The 22791-nt window shown below is 36.9% G+C and overlaps 2 protein-coding genes across 8 annotated transcripts in view; both read right to left on the reverse strand.

Moving 5' to 3' along the window:
- The window catches only part of faim2a (Fas apoptotic inhibitory molecule 2a), a 13915-nt gene extending 544 nt beyond the window's left edge, over window positions 1-13371 (reverse strand). Inside the window, exons 1-13 of one of the 7 annotated variants that reach the window (XR_012387207.1) lie at window positions 13286-13345; window positions 9563-9722; window positions 9352-9482; window positions 6285-6349; window positions 6126-6179; window positions 5931-5981; window positions 5785-5824; window positions 5627-5664; window positions 5048-5135; window positions 4876-4971; window positions 2893-2946; window positions 1758-2808; window positions 1-1597 (exon numbers count right to left, since the gene is read on the reverse strand). The exon at window positions 1-1597 is cut by the window's left edge and continues 418 nt beyond it. Coding sequence is in view for 4 of the 7 variants with exons in the window: in XM_005163497.6 (XP_005163554.1) it covers window positions 2662-2808; window positions 2893-2946; window positions 4876-4971; window positions 5048-5135; window positions 5627-5664; window positions 5785-5824; window positions 5931-5981; window positions 6126-6179; window positions 6285-6349; window positions 9352-9482; window positions 9563-9719 (921 nt within the window). In the remaining 3 variants the exon portion in view is untranslated. 7 annotated transcript variants of the gene reach the window in all.
- A 403-nt stretch (window positions 13372-13774) lies between these two features.
- On the reverse strand, window positions 13775-21768 carry abcf2a (ATP-binding cassette, sub-family F (GCN20), member 2a). The gene is made up of 15 exons (NM_201315.2): window positions 21650-21768; window positions 20689-20869; window positions 17676-17888; window positions 17380-17562; window positions 16854-17025; window positions 16550-16645; window positions 15974-16076; window positions 15793-15888; window positions 15587-15706; window positions 15421-15510; window positions 15219-15329; window positions 15054-15116; window positions 14714-14842; window positions 14418-14621; window positions 13775-14313 (listed from the first exon to the last, which is right to left on the reverse strand). The coding sequence occupies exons 2-15, from the start codon at window positions 20831-20833 to the stop codon at window positions 14197-14199; spliced, it is 1842 nt and encodes a 613-aa protein (NP_958472.2). The 5' UTR covers window positions 20834-20869; window positions 21650-21768; the 3' UTR covers window positions 13775-14196.
- Window positions 21769-22791: the final 1023 nt, after the last annotated feature.

Below are 22791 nucleotides of genomic sequence, written 5' to 3' on the forward strand. Positions count from 1 at the left end.
AATAATACCTTGAATAAACGATTCAATGACTCACTCACGAAGACACTTTTTCACTACTGAATAAATCAGACTTTTTAATCGAATCGCTTGAATGAAGGATTCAGGGGGCTTTCACACACGGCTGATGTATACCTGTGTTCATTTAAAGTCAGAGTTTAGCTTGATTAGATAATAAGAACACTGATTGCAGGATCTCAAACTGTACCTAAGTCAATATAACTTCGATGGGTTGCAAGCAGAGACTTATGTTTGAAAGAAATGAGCTTTTCTCATTCTTTTAAGCCTTTGTTTACATTTGTGGCAAACAGACACGTGACAATCTGTGTTGGCACTTTGAATTTAAAATTTCAAACTCCAAACGTTTTATTTGAGTCAAGAAAACAGCAGTCACAAATCATTTCACTGCTTTCTCCTGTGCTTTCTATCTAGGGGTCTTATTTATTTTTGACTGTTCTCTAAAGGGCAGTTACACAGTTATTTAAGATTTTTACACTTAGAATAAAATGCAATTTTCTGTATTATTTTGTCTCCCCTGATTGGAATAGACCATTTGTATGGTTTTACACACTGCTTTGATTAGCTGACATTTTTTTTTTAATTTGCAATGTCTTTAAGACTAGATGCCAAAACTTAAAAGGACTCCTCCACCAACTTGTTTGTCAGTCTACATACTTCATAGATGAATGTTGCACTGAATTAGGCTAAACACACATAAATACTTATAAGTATGAATGCTAAATAAATACACATCAAATAATCTGTAATGACAGACAAAGCATAGTGACCACCACATTATAAATACAATAATTCACACATATGTGGTGCAATATTACTGTTGGATTCAATTGAATCTTCTTATAGTTTTATTCTTTAAATTATACCTTGTTTGTGAACAAATCGCTAGTAAAATGAAGTGAACTAAGAACCAAGTTCTTAAAGCAGCATTCACACGGCAACAGATTTATGTCAATGCACAAAAGTTTAACACGGTTTGGGCATTGTCAGAGCCCTGAAACAAATTTCTTTTAGATAACGGGTTACAAAGTCGGAAAATCAAAAACGCAGCGACTTTTTGGAAATGATGACGTCATCGTACTACATAACCAAAAGAAGTGAATTCCCTGCACATAACAACAACAATGTTAGATTATGGAGCTGTGTTTATGCTGCAGGTGCTGCCATGTTTATTAGCACTATTACAACAACCAGCATCGTGTGCGAGTGCACCAGCATCTACTTATATTTATGTCTATACTCAATGTGCTAAAGAAGGGCTTTATACATTTTACACCATTTTAACCCAGTTTTAACTCCTATTGCCATGTTGAAGCAGACATTTCTTACATGTATGGATGTAACACTGACTGTTGCCGTGTGGACGTAGCCCAAGTAATGCAGTTCATCCACTCATTCCTAATGTTAGGATCAGAAGGAAGGCAATGCAAGGAGGACCAAATAAACATATCCAACCCAGTATGAAAGCACCCTGAATGATAAATACTTTTTAAACTACATGTCTGTACCTACAGGTAAAACCATGCAGTTGATAAATTGAAATGTCAAGTCACTTTTAAAACACTGTTTCTCAACCACTTTCCTGGAGGACCACCAGCTCTGTACATTTTCCATGTCTTCCTTTTAACCAAACACACCTGATTCAGATCGTCAGCTCATTAGCAGATGCTGAAATACCTGTAATGGGTGTGGGAGACAAAGGAGACATCCAAAACATGCAGTGTTGGTGGTCCTCCAGGAACATGGTTGAGAACCACTGCTTTAAAAAATAAGTCTATAAGTTTAGCCTGTTTAGAAAATATGAATACTGCTTTCTGAACTTCAAATGTACCTGAGTTCAGATAAAACATTTATGCGGGATTAGGGTGGGGCCTAGCTGAAGCGCTCTCACGTTAATCCCCCGAGCTCTGCATTGGTTGGGGAAATTCAAAATAGAACCATTGACTGGCTTAACATTGGCAATGAAAATTGAGGAAGTGCAGTCAGCAGAACCAGGGAATTAAAAAAACCTTTATGTGACCTCCAGTAGGTTTCATTTCAGATGTGAAAGTTAACCTAATAAATCTGGTAATTAAGCCACTATTGTTGACACATATTTTGATCAAACTCATGCATTTTTGACCTCACAACTTATTCATTTAATCTGTATTAATAATTTTACTTTTATAATACAAAAACACTGAAGTTTTGTTTGTGAAGCTGACACTACGTATTAACGACTCTCACTATCTCTGTGTGAACGCCAATCTGAATGTTTGCTGTGATGGTACTTGTCAAAGGTTTAACAGAAACAGCCGAATTTCATCATTTAGGAATAAGACGGCACATAAATGACGACTGCAATCTTTTAACGATGACGCGTGCAGGTCTAATGTGCAGTGATTGTCTACCCTGAACAGCATATGTGTGTGAATCCATTTTTTTTTGTATGGTTATCTTGCAGCGAGGTGTGCAAAGAGCTGCCTGAACCATGAGCAGAAGGAAAACAACAGCACACATCAAACTTCAACAGCCACACAGAAAGAAGGAAGACTGTTTACTCCTCAACAAACCTTGGAGTAACTGAGAACAGTGTGTGTGTGTGTTTGTGTGTGTATGTGTGTAACAGAGGACAAAAGCTTGAGGCCGGACATGTCAACGCCTCGCTCACTCACGACTCCCGAAGAGCTGAAGGAAAAACAGGAATATGTAGACCACATCCATGTAGAGGCAGATAGCTCCAAACACGTGCTCCTCTGGGTTCAGCGAGTACCGCCTGTTGCCGATCAGCAGCTGCATGTCAAATGCCAGAAACTAAAACACACACAAAAAGAGGATGATGAGGTCTTCTATGAGGTGCATAGATATGACAGTGCAGCATAGTTGAAGGGAACTAACCAGAGTGAAAACCAGCGCACCAAATCCAGCATACGCAGTGTGCAACCAGGGTATCTGAAACCACAGACAGCAAGAGACATTTTAGTTGAGAAAACAATATTGTTGGTCCAATATTCAAATTAGGGTTTGTTTTTTCAGACTCCTGTGTATGGGTTCAGTAACGGCAAAGAATGTGTTCTTTTCACACGCATCAAAGTGAACTAATTGAACATTATTGAACATAATTGAAACAAAGGAGGCTGAGAAAAAAGTCCTGACAAAAAAAACTGTTGCTGTGTGGACGTAGCCTAACTAATGCAGTTAGGATCAGAAGAAAAGCAATGCAAGGCAGAACCAATTATTCTTATCCAACTCAGTGTGAAAGCACCCCAATGATAAATACTTTTTAAACTACTTGTCTCCACTTAGTGGTGAAACCATGCAATCAATAAATTGAAATGTCAAGTCACTTTAAAACAGTTTCTCAACCTCTTTTCTGGAGAACCACCAGCTCTGCACATTTTCCATGTCTTCCTTTTAACCAAACACACCTGATTCAGATCGTCAGCTCATTAGCAGATGCTGGAATACCTGTATTTGGTGTGGGACACAAAGGAGACATCCAAAACATGCAGTGTTGGTGGTCCACCAGAAACTTGGTTGAGAATCACTGCTTTAAAAAATAAGTCTTTAATTTTAACCTCTTTAGATAATGAGAATACTGCTTTCTGAACTTCAACTGATTCCAGATAAAACCTTTATGCGGGATCAGGGTGGGGCCAAGCTGGAGCGCTCTCACTCTGACCCCCTGGGCTCTGCATTGGTTGGGGAAATTTCCCGATTATGATTGGCTTAAGATGGGCAATGAAAATTCAAGAAATTCTGTAACCAAAACAACAGACAGCAGCAGACATTCTAATTGGAAAAACAATATTGATGGCCCAATATCAAATGGTTTTGATATAATACAATATCATAAGTTCAGATGCAAAACCTTTAAGTGCCATCTGAAATTTATTATAATATTTAAAATAGTTTAACATTACTGAATACTGAACATAATTGATACAGCGGAGGCTGAGGAAAAAAGCTTATTTTAAAAGAAAAATTCAGACGGCCATTAAGACGTTTTTGCATCTGCATCTGAAATCTTCATATATATATATATATATATATATATATATATATATGTGTGTGTGTGTGTGTGTGTGTGTGTGTGTGTGTGTGTGTGTGTGTGTGTGTGTGTATATAATACCATACATATTTTATCGATTTAATATTCAAAGGCTCACCTAGACTGCATTTTACTGACAAAAATATAGTATTGCGAATAAACAATATTGTGAATGTACAATATTGTGAAAATAGTGACTAAAAACATTTGTTAATAATAAATAAATAAAGTGTAAAATGAATTTTAAATGTAATAAATTGCAATTAATTTTCACAATATAACATTTCCATAATAATTTTATTAGTAAAACGCAGGCTTGGTGAGCTGTTGTGAGTACAACAACATTAAAAATAAATAATGAAACCATAAATAATGAACAAATTAAAAAATGGTATCTTAAAACATGGGGCAAAGCAGTGGCGCAGTAGGTAGTGCAGTCGCCTCACAGCAAGAAGGTCGCTGGGTCACTGGTTCGAGCCTCGGCTCAGTTGGCATTTCTGTGTGGAGTTTGCATGTTCTCCCTGTGTTCGCGTGGGTTTCCTCCGGTTGCTCCGGTTTCCCCCACAGTCCAAAGACAGGCGTTACAGGTGAATTGGGTAGGCTAAATTGACCGTAGTGTATGAGTGTGTGTGAATGTGTGTGTTTCCCAGAGAGAGGCATCCGCTGCGTAAAAACTTGCTGGATAAGTAATGTTTTTTAAAAACATAAAAAGAAAATACATTTTTAAAAAATCAACAGTAATTGTGGTGTTTCAATTTTAAAAGATTCTAACACAGAGCACAAATAGCAGCTTCAACACAATTTACAGCATTCAAATGTCAGCGGCTTACATATCCGAATGGAGCAGTGAAGAACAGCAGAAGCCCAGTGATCATCAGCACCATCATAAGAGAGAACAGCAGCCCATGACAGGTGGTGAAGTCAACCTGAACACAATATTTGGTCAAATGACACATAAAGAAAGCACTCGAAAAGACTGATTTACAAAAAATAATTGCTCACCCTGGACTGGAAACAGAAGAGAGTGATGGCCAGACACACCAGAGCTGTGATGCCCACACTCAGCATCACCACTTTGGTATTATGATAGCTGAAGATAGAGAGAGAGAGAAAGAGAGAGAGAGAGGAGAGAGTGAGAGAGAGAGAGAGAGAGAGAGAGATTAAAAACTGAAAGTTGTCCTGCAATTATTTCAATTTATTAAAATTTACATTTAGTTAAAAAGAACTATAGTCTTAATTTCTAAGTCTTCTAATTGATAATTCAATTGATTCATATTTAAAACAATATATTAATATATAAATATATAATTTCATAAAATTATATGGTATCCAGAGAGCATAGAATATTAATAATATATTTTCTAAATAACTATAAAGAATGTCTTACCTTTATTACTAATATATTTTAATATAATGTAATATAATATAATATGATATAAAATGATATGATATGATATGATATATAATATAATATAATATAATATAATATAATATAATATAATATAATATAATATAATATAATATAATATAATATAATATAATATAATATAATATAATATAATATAATAATATAACACTCACCTGGCTAGCATGCCTGCCATATAGGACATTGCCAAAGTCTGAAAAAAGAGCAAAAAAATTTTTTTTAATTTGTTTATAATTATACAACATTTATAGAAATGATAGTTAATACTTATTAATATAAACCAACATATTAATGAGACAATGAGATTGCTTACAAAAATGGCTAGAAGGATCATATTGGTAGGATATCTTCGCCTGCAGATGAAACATAAACACTCATTGATAAGTACTAGATATCAAAGAACAGTTGAGAACTAATCCAGAAGGTAGCAATAAGGTATAACAAACACTATTTGTTTACCTTGCGTTTGTGCTGCATACAAGCATCAGGTATGTTCCCATGAAAGTCATGCTGGACAAAACAAATCAGTGTCACTCGGAGGACAATATAGCAATTGTAAATGTGATCAAATTAGCAAATAACATATAATGACAACATTGTAAATATAATCATTCAAGCATTAAACATGTAAAGATGAAAGAGAGCAGCACTTACTATGAGGTCAGATAGAAAACCCGATTATACTGTACAAACTTGCGGACCGGCTCACTGTAGAAAAACAAGGGGTCATCAGCGACAGTTGCCTTTTTAAAAAGTAGAATAAGCAAATAAAAATGGGGTTATGTCATGTAATCTGATGTGTGTGTCAATTACCAAAATGTGAAGAGCGACACCACACTAAACGTAACCATGAGCTGTACCATGAGAATACAGAAGACCTGCAAACAAGACGGATGCCTTTCAGAAACACAATCTTCAGTGTGTGACACTCTTGTTTAAATCAATCATGTGACAGTAATAATTATGCCATTTTTCCCCACAAAATCTATAAGGGACTCAAGAGCACTGGCCCACTGACCAAACAAATGTATTTTAACAGGTCCAGCTTGCTGAATGCATTTGATTGCGTATTTGCAAATTGGAAAAGAATAAAAATCGCAATAAAAAAAAGTCAAACCATAACAATCAGCAAAACCTTTTAACATTTCACGATATTGCAGAAATTCCTGACCCATGGATAGCGTAATATTACAAATTTTAAAAAAATGTTTTCATTTATTTACAGTAAGAAATTTACAAAATGTCTTAATGGTGATCTTTTAGTTAATCAGTTGATCTTTAGTTAATCAGTTTAAAGATTACATTTACCAGAGGTGGGGGACTTGAGTCACATGACTTGACTCGAGTCAGACATAAGTCACAAAATTTAGGACTTGAGACTTGCCTGACAAATATCCAAAAAAGACTCGACTTAGAGCCTTGATTGTCATGACTTGAGACTCTACTTGGAATTGAAATAACTTGTTTTTATTAAATACATAACCATTTGTTATATGTTATGCATTCTTTAAAAAAAATCCCGAAAGTTCTAAGTCAAGCATGTGCAGTATTATCAGCACATTGGTTCTCAAATCGGTCCAAAAGATAGGTTCTCTGTACTGTTCTGTATAAAAGCCCTGCAACAGATTTCAGACTCAAGTTGATGATTTTAAGTGGAAAACTCATGATACTGTTTTTTTCCATGTCAGAGGAAGTGCCAGGCAAGTTAAAAGGTAAGTAACTTTAAGTAATTTGTGGTTTAGTGTTTCTAAAAAAACCATTTTAAAAGAATCAGTTGGATTTGCTGAACTGAATCAATCGGGTTATTAAGAGCAACCACCTTAAATGATTCAGATTCATTAGAACGATTCAGTTGTTGCTATTTGGCTATCAGATGAAGAGCATGCTGTGATGGAAAATGGAAGGCGCTCTGCCAAAAATAATTAAATTTAGGTTTAAAGATTACAAGCAAGACATCAACAAGAAGACAAAATCAGCAACCTAAAAATCAGCGATTCAATTACTACCACTTCTAATTTCATTCAACACTTCAAATCACACCAAAAATTTTAAGTTACAAGTTTAGTTCTGCTGTTTTCAGCTTACGTCTTGGCTAATCAAAGTTTATACTATTTGAATATAAAAAATTGCAAAAGAAATAGCAAAAACTTTAAAATCGACAACAATTTAATTGACTTGAAAGTGACTTGCTTGACTAAATGACTTGACTTAAATTGACTTGAGTCAGACAAAAACAGACTTGACTTGCTTGAGACTTGAACGTTATAACTCGAGACTTGCTTGTGACTTGCACGTGTGTGACTTAGGCCCAATACCAATTTTATTTTTTTACCCCTACCCCTTCCCCTTGGCCCTTGAAAAAGACTGTAAAAAGGAAGAGCTCAAAATTGACCCCTAAAAAATGGGACAGCACTACAACACCTGCACACGTTATCATATGTCATCGCGATCTCCTGCATTATATGAGATTGACGATCACGACTGCTGTAGTTATTCCAGTTGCTTTATTTTTTGGTATTTACCTTCAGGAAATCACCGAAGGCAACAATGTCATGTTATCATAACAATATTATGTGGCGATAAGATCGTAACTGTACTGTGCATCTACACCATATTCATCAATGTAAACTAGGCTTAGGCGGTGTCCGAATTTTTATTTTATTTGCGACCTTAGGTTCACGATCATCTGTTTGTCTTGTTTGTATTAGAGATCTGCGCGGGGGAGAGAAAGAGAGAGAGAGAGAGAGAGAGAGAGAGCACCAAGCGACACACAGCATCACGCTCTCTCTTATTCTCTCTCTCTCTCTCACACACACACACACACACACACACACACACACACACACACACACACACACACACACACACACACACACACACACACACAAACAAACAAACAAACGCTTGCTCCTGTTCAAATTACATCAGAGTTACCGACCGCTCCAGCGCTTTTTTCGAAAAAAATTTCTTGCACCGCAATAAATCTGGTGGGGTGTTAACAACATTAACATTACAGCAGACGCTGTAAAAAGCTCATTCCCAGCCACTAGACATTACTGACAGGGTATTCGAGTGTCATCGAGTGGCAGAATGTTGTGGGACAGGAGTTATTATAAGGGACCACGAAATTTAGGGGCTTTCATTTTAGCAGGTTTTTTTTTAAAGCAAGACGGTAAAACACAAAAGCGGTTATATCTGTGCAGCCATGCTGCCGTTGTAGATAGTGTATTCTTGGAAATTTTCTTACCCCTTGGTTTGGAGTGTGGTCCTAAAAAAGGATGTCTAGCCCTTCCCCTTAGCCCTACACCTTCAAGCTAAAGACAATTAGGATACCCCTACCCCTTCACGTGAACCAGCAAAATGAGGGGTAGAGGTAAGGGGAAGGGCTAAGGGGTAGAATTAGGATTGGGCCTTCCTCCCACGTCCGGCATTTACATTTAGTCATTTGGCAGACTAATGATTATTGGCTTAAAAATTTTATAAAACATAAAACATATTATTGCCTAATGAAGTGAAATAAACAGCCTGTGCAAGAAACTGAACATCATTTACAGCATTCTAACAAGTGATCCACAGCCTCTGCAAAATAGTCTGGAGTGAAAGCTTCAAGCCGTATTTTTTTATGTTTCAGCCACTACATCAATCATTTAACTTCTTAAGACCTCAAAGTATCATAATGAGACACAGGTAATACATTTGTCTAGTCTCTATGTTTTTTTCTACTCTAAAAGTGTCTAGACTTCAAGTAAATCACTAATTAAGTCTTCATTAACGTTCAATAAAAAGAAAAAATGGGCGAATTTTCAGTTTTGTGTGAACTGCCCCTTTAATAATGCCCACTGCGAGTGGAAAGAGCAAAGGTGAACGAGCACTTTCACACCTTCCTGATAAACATGCGGCGGATATTCTTGTCCTCCCAGTTGCTTCCGAGGCCGTCGAAGCTGTTGCTGGAGCTTGGATCAGAGAAGGGCGAGGACATGTCTGCAGCATAAGCGTTGGAATATCCCGGACCTGAAATACATTCATTTTATGATTAAATAGGCATAATGTACACATTCATCCAAAACAAGCATGAATGAAATGTCTCTTACTAGGGCCGGGATGCACGTAAGCCCAGCTGGGATGCATGGGCATGGTTGGTGGTGGCATTGGGGGCGGTTGAGAAGCATAAGTGAAGCTTCCAGATCCTTGCTCTTTATCTCCTGCTGTAGCTTCAGCATAGCTGGGTGGAGCTGCTGGCAGACTCATGGTCTACTGTAAAACTATAACATATCAGTCACTTCAAGAGTTCACACTTAGCTGATGATTGATTATAAGCAAGTTTGGCATGCTGTCCCGGGAGAGAGCCCTGAGCCCGAAGGTTCTTGAGCCCTGGGCTCCCTCCCGTTTGGAGGTAGAGAGGGGAGCCTCGAGCTCAGGTAGATCTCGACAACTCCCCCTTTTTATAATAGCTAAAGATTAAGATTGAAGGCTATTAAAAGATATGCTGCATTATTAGATTACCTGTATTGAAATTAAGATTTAACGATTAACTTGTTGTACATGTTTTTGGAATGTGGGAGGAAACCGGGGAAAACCCACGCAAGCACGGGAAGAACATGCAAACTACACACAGAAACGACCACTGGCCTGTTAAGGAACTAGAACCGGTGACGTTCTTGCTGTGAGGCGACAGTGCTAGTCACTGAGCCACCGTGCTGCCCTATGGAGGGAAAGGTGAAAAGGTAGGGGTGGAAGGGGGGATTCTTCAAATCGAAGATGACTGTAGTGAGAAATCCCTGGCTCTTTATAGTGGTTAGGAATGGCCTGATTGGTGGATCAAGCATGCTAATGCAGAACCAGCCGTGTTCAATCATAATCACGTGCTCCTCTCGAAATTAGTTTATGAATAAACTTCACTTTACACATAGTATTATAATCAAATTTTAGGGATGCACAAAATTGGACAAATCTAGCATGGCGATGTGTTGTTATTCTGCAATATATTGAGGAATATGAATACAATTTCACCAGATGACTTTAATATCAATATTTGGAATTTTAGATTGATTGGGATGATTCTGTAAAGGAGTGCATCTGCATAAAATATAATAAATCATCTACAAGAATAAATAAATACAATAAAGAAAAAGATACAATTGAAATAAACAGTGTTTTATTGTTTCCAGAGTCTAACAGTATTCAGATACAGTAATTAAACAATACAAATTTTAATAATTCAATCAAATGAATCTTTATTAAAGTTGAAAACTTGCAATTTATCTTGCATGAATGCTTTTAAAATCCTCATAGTCACAAGCTCTAAAAACCCAAACAAATTATAATACAGACTCAACATTGAATATCCTGCAATGTGACTATTCTGAATGATCACACTGCAATATTGATGCTGAAATTATATATTTTGGAGCCCTAAATTACATTTATGACACACAATTTCCTATTTGGATTTAACATAAATAAAATACATGTCATATATGCAACATATTTCCAAAAACAAATTTAAATAGGTTGGCATGTAAATATTTTTTTCAGCCATATAAATTCACAGATGTTTATAATATATTTGAACATTTATGGACGTGATGTTTGAAGTAAAAACTCAAAACATAAATTCACAAGGAAAGTATATGTTAACATTATATTGAAACATCTGCTTTTTTCATAAACAGCTAACCGCAGACTTATAGGATTAGAAAAATATCAATCTGTAAATATCTTTTAGAATTTAATTGAGGAAAATAAACACGCGTTATGTATGTGACCAATAAAGTTAGCAAGTTTACAGTAAACAACATACTTTGAGGAAATTCTGTGAATTAAACTGCACGTCCCATAATTAAATAGTATTAAAAAAGGATAAACTCACTAGACCAAAAACTACAGATTTCATATTACATTACATTTGTTGCATTTATGAGGGGAAAAAAAAGCTTTGTTACGAATGTGAAATGACGTCTCTCTGTTACGAATGTGGCAGAAGTCAAATTTGCACTTGTGTGATTTTAGTAAATCTAATATAATTGTTTGAAAACACTGACAGAGATGGGTTTTTTTTTTTGCATTTTTACAGTATTTACTACACACAAAAAAAAAAAAAAGAAAAGGTTTCACTATTTTGGTGAAAACTTATTTTGCTCATTGCAAGGTTGACATTTGCATGAATTGCTCAAATGTACATAATTGAAAATAAAATGGTGTAAAAAAATATATCAAAGTGGGATTTCAATGTGTCAAAGAAATTTGAAATATGGAAATATATACAAATTATATATGTGGGATATGGAAATCAATCAGCTGAGAATGAAATCAAGTACAGCTAGATCTGATATTCGAGCATCGAGGCTGGCTTTAATATTTGATGTCAATGAACCAGTGGAACTTGGCAACTCTTCACCACATGAATTTGTTATGAACCTAAATCTTGGATCCTTTCCTATTTTCAGCCAGCGGGAGACAGATGGGTTAAGCTTTAAAATTTTTCTTTTATCTTTAAGTATACTGTTTAGAAATTAACTATATTAAGCCTGACATACAATGATATATGTCAGGAAAATGCAGTAAAGAGTTCAGTATATAACAGGTCAAATGTTTGAGAATTCTATTAGATAAACTCTTACTTTGATTTTACAGTATGAAACTGTAAAAAAAAAAAATATTCTGCTTGAAATGTAAAACAATTATATAGTTACAAGAGTATTAAAATAAAATGTATATAAATAGCAGTTTTTACTCTGACACAGAGATGTCTTAGTAAGATTTAGAACACATTTCAACACAAATAGCAGGGTGCAATCTACAGGGAGGTTGGGGGGATTCCCCCTGAAGGACGTCAAAACAAGATGTATGGGAGGAGGGGTTGTTTCAATTTATTCGAGAAACAAGACTTACTACTTGTAAAATAGGTGTTTGTATCTAGATTTAGCATGAAATAAAGTCAAATTAGACACTAGAATTAGCTAATCGGGGAATACTGTCGGTCAGAATACACTAAATTTCCCTCACAAGGCTGAAAATAAACGTCAGACGAAACAAAAAACTAATTCATAAATGACTGAAGCATATGTATTACACAAACTAACAGTTACTCGGAAACAGTTGACCCCCCCGATCGTCAATGTTTAATTCGCACACTGACGACTAACCAATAATAATCCTAAACTAGATATAAATAGAGCTGTTAAATAATATAACGTTACTTCCAAGTTGTTCAATAAAAAATATAGCATTTTATAAGCTAATATTTACTTTACGAAAAGAACAGAAGGGAAAAATAATTCAAAGCAAAATGACACGACATTTATCTTGTGATTTTTCCAAATAGAAATATAACAGAAAATGAGTAAAACATGATCATTTTCATAACTATACTGGTGAATCAAATGCATGACAAAAACGTTTATCAAATATGATACAGTAGGTTTTATATTCTTAATGTTACGGTGAAAATTGTGCTATATTTACCACGTAATATCAGAAGTAAACAGAAAACATTAGACATATTAATCTGGCTAACGTTAGCTAGAGTCTGCAGAGCTGTCTAACACACAGCACAACTGTCCTTATCGTAAACTATTAGCGTTACCTGATAAGTTAGAGGGCTGCCGTTAAACGGAAGCCAGTTTTATTAACAGCTCTGCAATGTATTTTGACAGCGCTTAGCTTAGCTCGCACATCCATGATAGTCTCCAAGCCTGTTGGGCAGTCGCGAAGGAGAGGACTAACGTTATGCATTCGGGAATAACGTTATACGACAAGTTCAAATGCAGGCTGTAGCTAATGAACTGCAGACAGAGTTATACATTTTAACTTACCTTACTGTAACGGCGAACGTTAGTCGCTATTCCCAAGCAAAAACAATGAACTCAACCAATGACGTACATCCGGTGTTTCCGGAAATGACGAAACGAAAACGACACTGACTAGACGGCGAGAAGCGATGATGGAAGAATTTTTAATGTAAAATGATATCTTCAGCAATGTATATCACGGTGTAACCACGCAAGCCAGATAAAACGACACGTATATCTGGTCACCATATTTCATATCCCTTAGTGTCATACTCACTGTAACTTTGAAACCGTCACAAGCTATTGGTGTCCTTTAATTGTGCATTTAATAAATGCAACTTAAACGCCAACTAATACTTTTGATGTTAATATTAAGCAAAAACGCAATTTCATAATATACATTAAGCCCAATGTGATAAAACTTTAGGTTACTGGAAACATGGTTAGTCTTAAATTATTCAGTAGATTTAAAGTATAAGATACTTAATAAAGCAAAACAAAGCACAGGCCAAATCAATAATTGTACGTCTTTAATATTACATAGTTATTGCAAATACAGCTTTAAACAATTTCAAAGAAAAAAAAAAAAAAGTCCATGAAGTTTAGTTTATCTTATAGCGTTTGTCCTATAGACCTGCCCGGTACTAGTTGAAGACGAGAAAAGAAAAAAAAAAAAAAGAAAAAAAAATAAAATAAAGAAGTGCGTAACCTTGATTTTAATAGGTTTGTCATAAGGAAAGTCCAAATACTGATGCATATAAAACACAGAAGAAATAAAGAGACAGCTACTTCCACTGGCAACCTCAGTAAATGACTCCCGTGTTAAAGGTGGTACTGAAACTGCAGTCTAAACAGCATGCTTGTATTTTTCCTGGAGAGCAATGTTCTGGCTGGCAGAGATGTTGAAACTGCGGTCAATGAGCAGCTCCTGTTGGTTATAAATCATGCATCTGCTTGTCAATTTTTGATTTCAGATGTTCCTTGTAGGCCAGAATGTCCCTACTCCATTTCGTGATTGTTTGCTTTTCACAAACCCAAATCTCCTGAGCCACCTGCAAAGAAACGCACAAAGAACGAACAATTTAAATAACACCTCATGTCAGCTGAACTTCTTACACAGATCATCTAAATGTGACAAACAGGAGAATTACATTACCTGCTGAATTAGCCTAAAGTCGTGGCTGACCAGCATCATTCCACCCTCAAAATCATTGATGGCCTCAGCCAGAGCATCGATCGTTTCAATGTCGAGGTGATTGGTAGGCTCATCAAGAAAGAGCATGTGGGGGTTTTGCCATGCCAACCAAGCGAAGCACACACGGCACTTCTGCCCATCAGACAGATTCCTAATTGGGCTCACCTAGTTGAACAGGATACAGATCAACATAGGAAAAAGATTTTGTTTGTAGACTGAACCTAAAAGTAGTGGGGTGGGTGGAAAGGAGGAAATACCTGCTGTTTGCCAGTAAGTCCATAGCGACCAATGATTTTCCTCATCTCTTCCTTCTCCTTAATCTCAGGGTAACACTTCATCATGTATTCCAGAGGAGAAAGGTCGAGCTCTAATTGTTCCGTTAGATGCTACAAAACCAGAAAATTCATTTAAAAAGGTTAAAAATCTAAATCAAACTGTAGACACTGAATTGTTCATTCAGAAAATGTTTTAAATTAAGCCTTCTGATTATTTCAGTGGTACAAAATTCCTTTAAAATTGCCCTAATCTTCACCATTTCCACAATCATCAATTTATATTTAAAAGAAAGTCATTGCAAAAGTGGATTGGCCAACAGACCTGATGATATCGTCCAATCTTCACATGGGAGTGCTTTCTGATCATACCATCTGAGGGCAGGAGCTGAAGGAGAAGAAAATCCCTTTAAAAACATGATACTAACGACACCAAACATGAACCCAAAACTATAAAAACAACAACATTTAAGTTGAAATGCTCCTTTACCTCTCCAGTAAGGAGCTTCAGCAACGTAGACTTGCCAGCTCCATTGGGCCCTACAAGGGCCACTCGTGTGTCCAAGTCAATTCCAAACTCCAGGTTCTTATAAATATATGGCTGTAAACACAGAAGACATGCAAGATCAATACAGAGCAACAGGACAGAGACGAGTAAAACATGGTACAAGAGACTCAATGAGACTGCGTACCGTATTTTCCGAATACCTGAAGCTGACATTCTGAACCATAATCACAGGAGGAGGGATCTTCCCACAGGGAGGAAAATAAAATGACAAGGTCTGAAAAGGAAACACAACATTAAACATAAAGCACTTCGTTTGAGTTGACAAACACTTTAAAGCAGTTTTTACATACCTTGTCATTCACAACACGCTCAGTAAGACCCGAGGCGACCATCTTCTGCAGAGTTTTCTCTTTGCTCTGGGCTTGTCTGGCCAGCTTTGCGGATCCGTGACCAAACCGTGCAATGTAGTTCTGAGGATCAACAACACAGTTAGACATTATTATCAATCAGAGGAGAGAAGATGTAAAAGGTTAACAAAGGTTAATGGGAAATTTACCTTCATGTGTGCTATCTGGTCCTGCTCCCAGTTAAACCGCTTCATCTGATTTTCCTCCAGTTCCTCTCTGGTCTTCACATACTGGTCATAATTACCCTTTACAAAAGATAATGAAGTGAATTACACTGCTTCTTAGAAATTGCACAATATTAGCTTAGGAGCTTAATAAAATAATCTTTACCGTGTAGTATTTCAGCTTTCGTTGGTGCAGGTGAATAATGTTGGTGCAAACGCCATTGAGGAAGTCCTGAGAATGCGATATTAAAACCAGTATTCTTTTGAACCTGTCAGGGGAAAAGATATTCAGTACAGCCCTCAGAACGGTTTGTTCAAATAACAGCATCAATGGTTGCAATATTTTAAGGGGTCTCAGTTACAGTGTGATAAAATGGAACAACAAAGTGATATGGCATTCTGAGCAAAAATCAGGTCAGGCTTGGAATAGTATATGCCGTTCAGAAGAACTGCACTGTGTGTATATTATGGCTTTTAGTCAGAGATATATAACATGTACCTCTTTATAGGCTTAAATACTCATAACTTACTATCATTACTTATATAATTAATGTGGGCTGTGCCAGCAGATCAGTTAAACGCTTCAGTCCAGTTTTTGTCAAAGCTCCAACCATAACAAGAACAAAGTGCTTGTTGGAAGAGCTACAATTCGGCCTTTTGTTTACATCATTTCATCAGCAACAACCCACAGGAAACAATTAATTTGATAGTCTTACACTGGTTCGAGAAATTAAAGACTTACTGACTGAGCTCTTCTTCTAGCCACACACAGGCGTCCAAGTCCAGGTGGTTTGTTGGTTCATCCAAAAGCAACATGAAGGGTTTGAGGAACAGTGCCCTGAAGATTACAGAAAAACCAACCACAGGTGAACAAAGAATCATAGAATAATTGAAAGACAGCACTGAAAGAATGGATCAGAAAATTCGCTTCGGACTGTTTTTGTCACTGCACAGTTAGCCAAAAAAGCAACTGTGCTATCATTCGGCCTTTTGTAACATCATTTCCCAGCAGCTCTGAACTAGGGTATAAGCTTCTGAACACTCACCGAGCAAGAGCAACACGCATTCTCCAGCCACCACTGAAGTCTTTGAGTTTCTTCTGCTGCATGGAGGTGGTGAAGCCCAGACCATGGAGGATCCGTGAGGCCCTCATGGAGGCTTTATCAGCATCCAGCTCCTCCAAACGCTCATAAAGCTCCATAAGCTTCTCGCATTCAGCTAAGATTAAACAAATTTCATGATTAGATTCTATTCACAAATTAAAAAAGGCAAGTGTCCCTTCAGCAGGAGATTCCTTAAAAACGGCACATATTTAAGGAGTCTTCTCATGCAGAGACTTTTTATATTCCACGCCTAGGAAAGGAAGCTGCTACAAAACAAACAGCTCCTATGAAAACGTGGCTAGCTGGATCTATTTGACCTATGATTTTTTTTTTCAATGATTATTTGATCTAAGAAAATGCTGATCTGTCATCAGTGGTTCTTGCACAATTTGGATAAAAAGCATTGACGATCGTAAGTTTCTAGATAATCTACTTCCTTAATGTTCAAATTCATGTCAATTAAACTCACAGTCCTCATGAGCCAATCGTTCTGCCTCCTTCTCCAGCTTTATCCTCTCCTCATCTACCTCCATCACACACTGTAGAGCTGTCTTCTCGCTAGGTGCCATCTCACGGGTCAGGTGGTAGATGTCGATATGCTCTGGAATTGGCACCTCTCGGTGACTGATCGCTGACAGTAGCATGGATTTGCCTACACAAAAAAAAAAAAAAAAATGTAAACAAGTCAGTTGTGTGAGCCCTTCATTAATTTCTGAAACAGCCTATAGAAGATATTAGCCCAACATGGACAGACTCTTCATTTACCTGTTCCGTTAAGTCCAATAAGGCCGTACCGACGACCAGAGTTGAGCTCCAAACTAGTGTCGCTGAGCAGCTCCTGTCCATGAAAGGTGAGAGACAAACTGCTGATGTGGACGTCTGTGCTGTTGGGATGAGATGCCAGCACACCAGTCACTGCACGAGCCTCAGTTTTCTTCAGCTCAAACTCATCTAGCTCCTTCGCCAAACTGTCAACTCCTATGATTCAAATGGATTATGAAGAATGATGAGAAACAAAATGCAATTTACATATTTCTTATGAATACAGGAAATTATAAAAGCATCAGTTTTTTTTATATTTCACCAGTCAACAATGTTTTAAAAGGTTTATTATTAACAACATTAACAACAATAACTAATCACTGCTAAAATATCTAAAGAAACCTGTTTTGTAACATCATGTAGCATTACACTTGATGTAATTGTCGAAATTTTAGAAATGACAACAAACACAAAAAAGGTCACTGTGGCAATTGTTGCATTTTAATTGTTTTAAGTTAAATTTGGTTGGACTTCACATTTATGAGGGGCAGAAAAAACAAGATTAAAATCCACCAAATAATGCATTAATAAAGCAAGCTATCCAGATGTACGGAACCCCGGAAGGGACGTAGTGGAGGAGAAAAAAATTGGCTGGGTGAAAAAAAAAAAAAAAAAAAATGGGTGAAAGAAAAATAATGGGTGGGAGGAAAATATATATTTCTAAGTTTTTGCGTTCTCTCGCAAAGATGTTTTGCGTTCTCTCGCAAAACTGTTTTTCCACAAACACTTCCTGTTCACTTCACTCACGTAAACCCTTCCGTTTTTGCTGAAATTCTCCCATATTTTACCATTCTACCCTTTCTTTACATTACTGTGCGCTGATCGTCGCCTTTCACTTTGAAACCTCTGAACCAGTGAATGCATGTATAAGCGCTTACTGACAGACGCGCTCCATACAATAAAATGATCCCAGATCAGCGTCTGTACGCACCATTTAAAGGGACACTTCTGTTATCAAACAAGTGAGCAGCAAATGAATCTCATGTTTTGTTTAGTTTGATAACAGAGGTGTCTCTGTAAGAATGCATAGGTCTATAATGAAAGCAGTCCATTACTTTAGAAACTGTTTGTGCTCATCTAAGAGAAAATAAGCTGTTTAAAATAAAACATACAGGACGGAGATGTTTCATATTATTAGTGTATTTGTCTGTTTAAACATACACTCGCTCCTCTGTAAATAGCGTGTACAGACGCCAATCTGGGATCAGTTTATTGTATGGAGTGCGTCTGTCAGTCAGCGCTTATACATGCATTCACTGGTTCAGAGGTAGCATATGAAAGTCGACAATCGACGCACAGTAATGTAAAGAAAGTGGGGTAGAAAGGTAAAATACGGGTGAATTTTGGCAAAAACGGCAGGGTTTACGTGAGTGCAGTGAACAGGAAGTGTTTGTGGAGAAACAGTTTTGCGAGAAAGGCAAAAACTTAGAAATATATATTTTCCTCCCACCCATTTTTTTCTTTCACCCATTTTTTTTTTTCACCCAGCCAATTTTTTTCTCCTCCACTACGTCCCTTCCGGGGTTCCGTACAGATGAAACTTACCTTTGCTGTACAAAATTGTAAAAATGTGTTTGAAAACTGGCATAAAACACAAACATGTTCTATTTTGCACATACTCCTGCAGCTATTCAGCAGAAACAAAAGCTCCTGCTCTTAGCATAGTTTTCAATTTTGTCCGTTCCAATTTACATAAATGGTGTAAGTTTACTTTACAATATGGACCCGTTTCACACCTCAGAGTTTCACAGTAGTGGGAGGATTTATAGTTGGGTGCAGTGAATGGGAGTGTACAACATTTTTTTCAGTCTTTTTTGCTAAAATAAAAAGTAAAAAAATAAATAAAAAACTAGACGGTGGTCCAAAAGACTTTCAGAAAAGAAAAAAAAGAGAGAGAGAGAGAAAAAAGGTGACTGATAATGGCCGCCAAAAGAGAGAACAACGTCAAATTTACCATCCTGCCTAGGGTAATCAAAATCAACATTCAAAACCAATAAATCTATTTAATTTTTCCAGGACAATTTTTTTTTTCAATTAAATTTCTCTACAGCATGTGCCACGTAGAGTCACGTGACCCCAGTCTATTAAAGGCTGAGGCTGATTAATACTTTTATGGCCACTTTGCAGCTACATCTGATCTCTGGTCAAGTAGGACAATTGTCCCATTTTTGAGGTTTACTTGAAATATACCAGAACGATGACGATTTGTTTACAGTAGATGCAAGAAATTTGCAGTTTAAAATATTATTTACAAGATATGAGTTATTTCATTTAGAAATTTTGCTTTTTTCTATTTTAATATGAAAAAACACAGATTTGTCTTAAATTGTTTAACTGTTTCCAAAAGTGCAAGTGTATTGTGAGTGTATTTACAGTACAAAAATTGTCAGTGAACCAAGGCAAAATAAATAATCATTTGAGTTAAAATGTTTAATCAAGATTATGATTTTAGGCCAAATCGCCCAGCCCTAGTCCTGCCCCATACATGTTGCCTTACAAACACCTCACATAAGCAGTTAATAATCACGTACAGTAATTCTTTTTTTTATTTGATGCAGAGATTAAATCAAAAATACATAAACATAAGAGTTTAAGAATTTAGGATGCTGATGACTGTTAAACGAGCCATAGCAGGCTTGTGAACATCAATTACATCAAATGGTCAGAAAACCACTAGCCCTTACCCCAGTAAGAAAGTAAAGAAAATGAAAGAGGACAAACAGAAATTAAACCGGTGAAGTTGGCAATTTGCCTCAGATGTAGTGATCTGGCTGACCAAAACATTTCTTATTAGCAAGTGTAAACAGGGCCTAATTGGTGAGCCAGTTTTATTCCTTCTTCTGTGTGAAAAGAATCTGTCAGTTCACAACTTCTCATCCTCAATCATCACACTGAATATTCATTTTGGTGTGAAGAGGTTTGTTGGTTAGGACTGACTCCTAATGGTTCTCCTTACCATTGACCTCAGCAGCTCCGTTCTCCTGGATCTCGGGTTTCTCTGCATCACCATTCACTCCATCTTCTGGCTTCCTTGTACGCCCGCGAGCTTTGGCTGCTTCCTTTTTCTTCGCCGCCTTCTTTTTCGCTAAATCAGATGGCATTTTAACTGCAAATCCCAACAGGACACCCCTAAAAATCTGAGGAGAACGACGATACGATCAGTTCAAGACAAAGATGTTCTCATTGAAAAACATTACAAAGTACACAATGTCCCCGAAGGCTCTTCCTGTTCGGTTTCACTTCTAAATCACTTAGATTTTGTACAAAGCGTTGGTTTAAGGTCTTGTTTAACCTCCACCGAGTTGCTGGCACCAGAGGGCAGTGGTTCGGCCCGGATCGACTCACGTGGAGTACAGTCGGCCAGTACTTTTCCCTGACGCAGTGTAGGCGAATAACCGCCATTATGAAACATTACCGTAACAATGCAAGACTTATCGGCAAACTACACAAATATGTTGTAACATGTCTAAAAAGCACAAATAGCTGATAATATAACGAAAAATCAGAGGAGCACCGAAGAGAATAAAGCATGTCGGTTAACGGTGAAGGCCCGACTAATCAGCCATTCAACAAGCTAACTCAAGCAGGTCCATTTTGATTACTCTTACTCCATATACACAGAATAACACACGTTAATATCCAAATAAGTAATTAAATAAGATGATAACAGTATTGAACTAAGCCAAGAAACTAAAAGCTAAAATAGCCGAGGAGCGCACGCAAATCTTTTTTTGCCTCCACGAGCTAGCCGACAAGCTAACAGCCGGTAAAACTCGACTGTTAATCCCAAAGACGTTCAAAGAACGAGATTAACCAAGAAAATGGAACACGATTTTTTTACACATCGATAATTTCAACGGTGGTTTGGTTAATGACATTAAAAAAATAAGTTTTGCGGATTTAGGCCGTTGTCTTACCTAGCTCTTTTCCCGATGAAGCGCTAGCACCAGAGAAGCGGTCTCATGGCTCGCGCTACAAGCGGTACAAGGCGCGTGTCACCAATACCGGCACGGCAGCCAATCAGAGGCCGAAACATAATAACGCACCGCCTATATATTTGCATATGGCTCAATCTGGGCCGTCTGGGCGTGTCCTGTGTCCTGATGTTCGGTTCTTACGCAATGAATGACCTACGTCATTGAGAGTAAGATTATAATATGAATCATACTGAAATGACAATGGCACTGCTATGCTATATTATGCATGATTTAGACTTCATTTTAATTAGTAGAACAATTCATGTCATGCAGGTAATTTAAACTGTGATGGGATCATATAGTACATGAATCATTTAAGGTGTGTTTGCACTGAAATTTGGGCTCTAGTGTGATTTCTCTGTAAGTGCAGTTAAATGTATGCTACCCAGACATTCATACGATGAAGACCACTGAAAACAGTCTCATTTTGCACTTTACACTTGTGCGTTTTCATTTTAAAACAGCGTTTTAGTAAAAAAGAAACTTGTCCCCACTGGTCAGTTTTTATTGTCAATTCTGCCTCATGCAGAGAATTGAAATTACAGAACTCTCAGACCCTGTGTGCATACAAATAACAAAAACACTACAAGAGGAATGTAGATATACAATAAATACAAATAGTTCATTCGTTCATTTTCTTTCGGCATAGTCCCCTTTTTTTCAGGGTTTGCTACAGCGGAATAAATCGTCAACTTATCCAGCATATGTTTTACACAGCGAATGCTCTTTCAGCTGCAATCCAGTATTGGGAAACATCCATACACTCTCACATTGACACACACACACACACATACACACAAATGGCCAATTTAGATTATTCAATTCACCTATAGCACATGTGTTTGGACTGTGGGGGAAACCGGAGTACCCACAAACCACTAAGCCATTTAAATACAAATATCATTGTACAAATAAATTATTAAAATAAATAAAAGTATTACAAGTATATACAAATAATTATAACAAGAGATGTTGATTTCAGAATGAAAAAACAGCAGTGTGAATGATGCAAACCATGAATGAAGTTATTATTTTTTCCCCTGGACGAATCAAATGAAGGGAACTGACCTATAAATAAGCAC

The sequence above is a fragment of the Danio rerio genome, chromosome 2, assembly GCF_049306965.1.
Source record: "Danio rerio strain Tuebingen ecotype United States chromosome 2, GRCz12tu, whole genome shotgun sequence".
Lineage (NCBI taxonomy): Eukaryota > Metazoa > Chordata > Actinopteri > Cypriniformes > Danionidae > Danio > Danio rerio.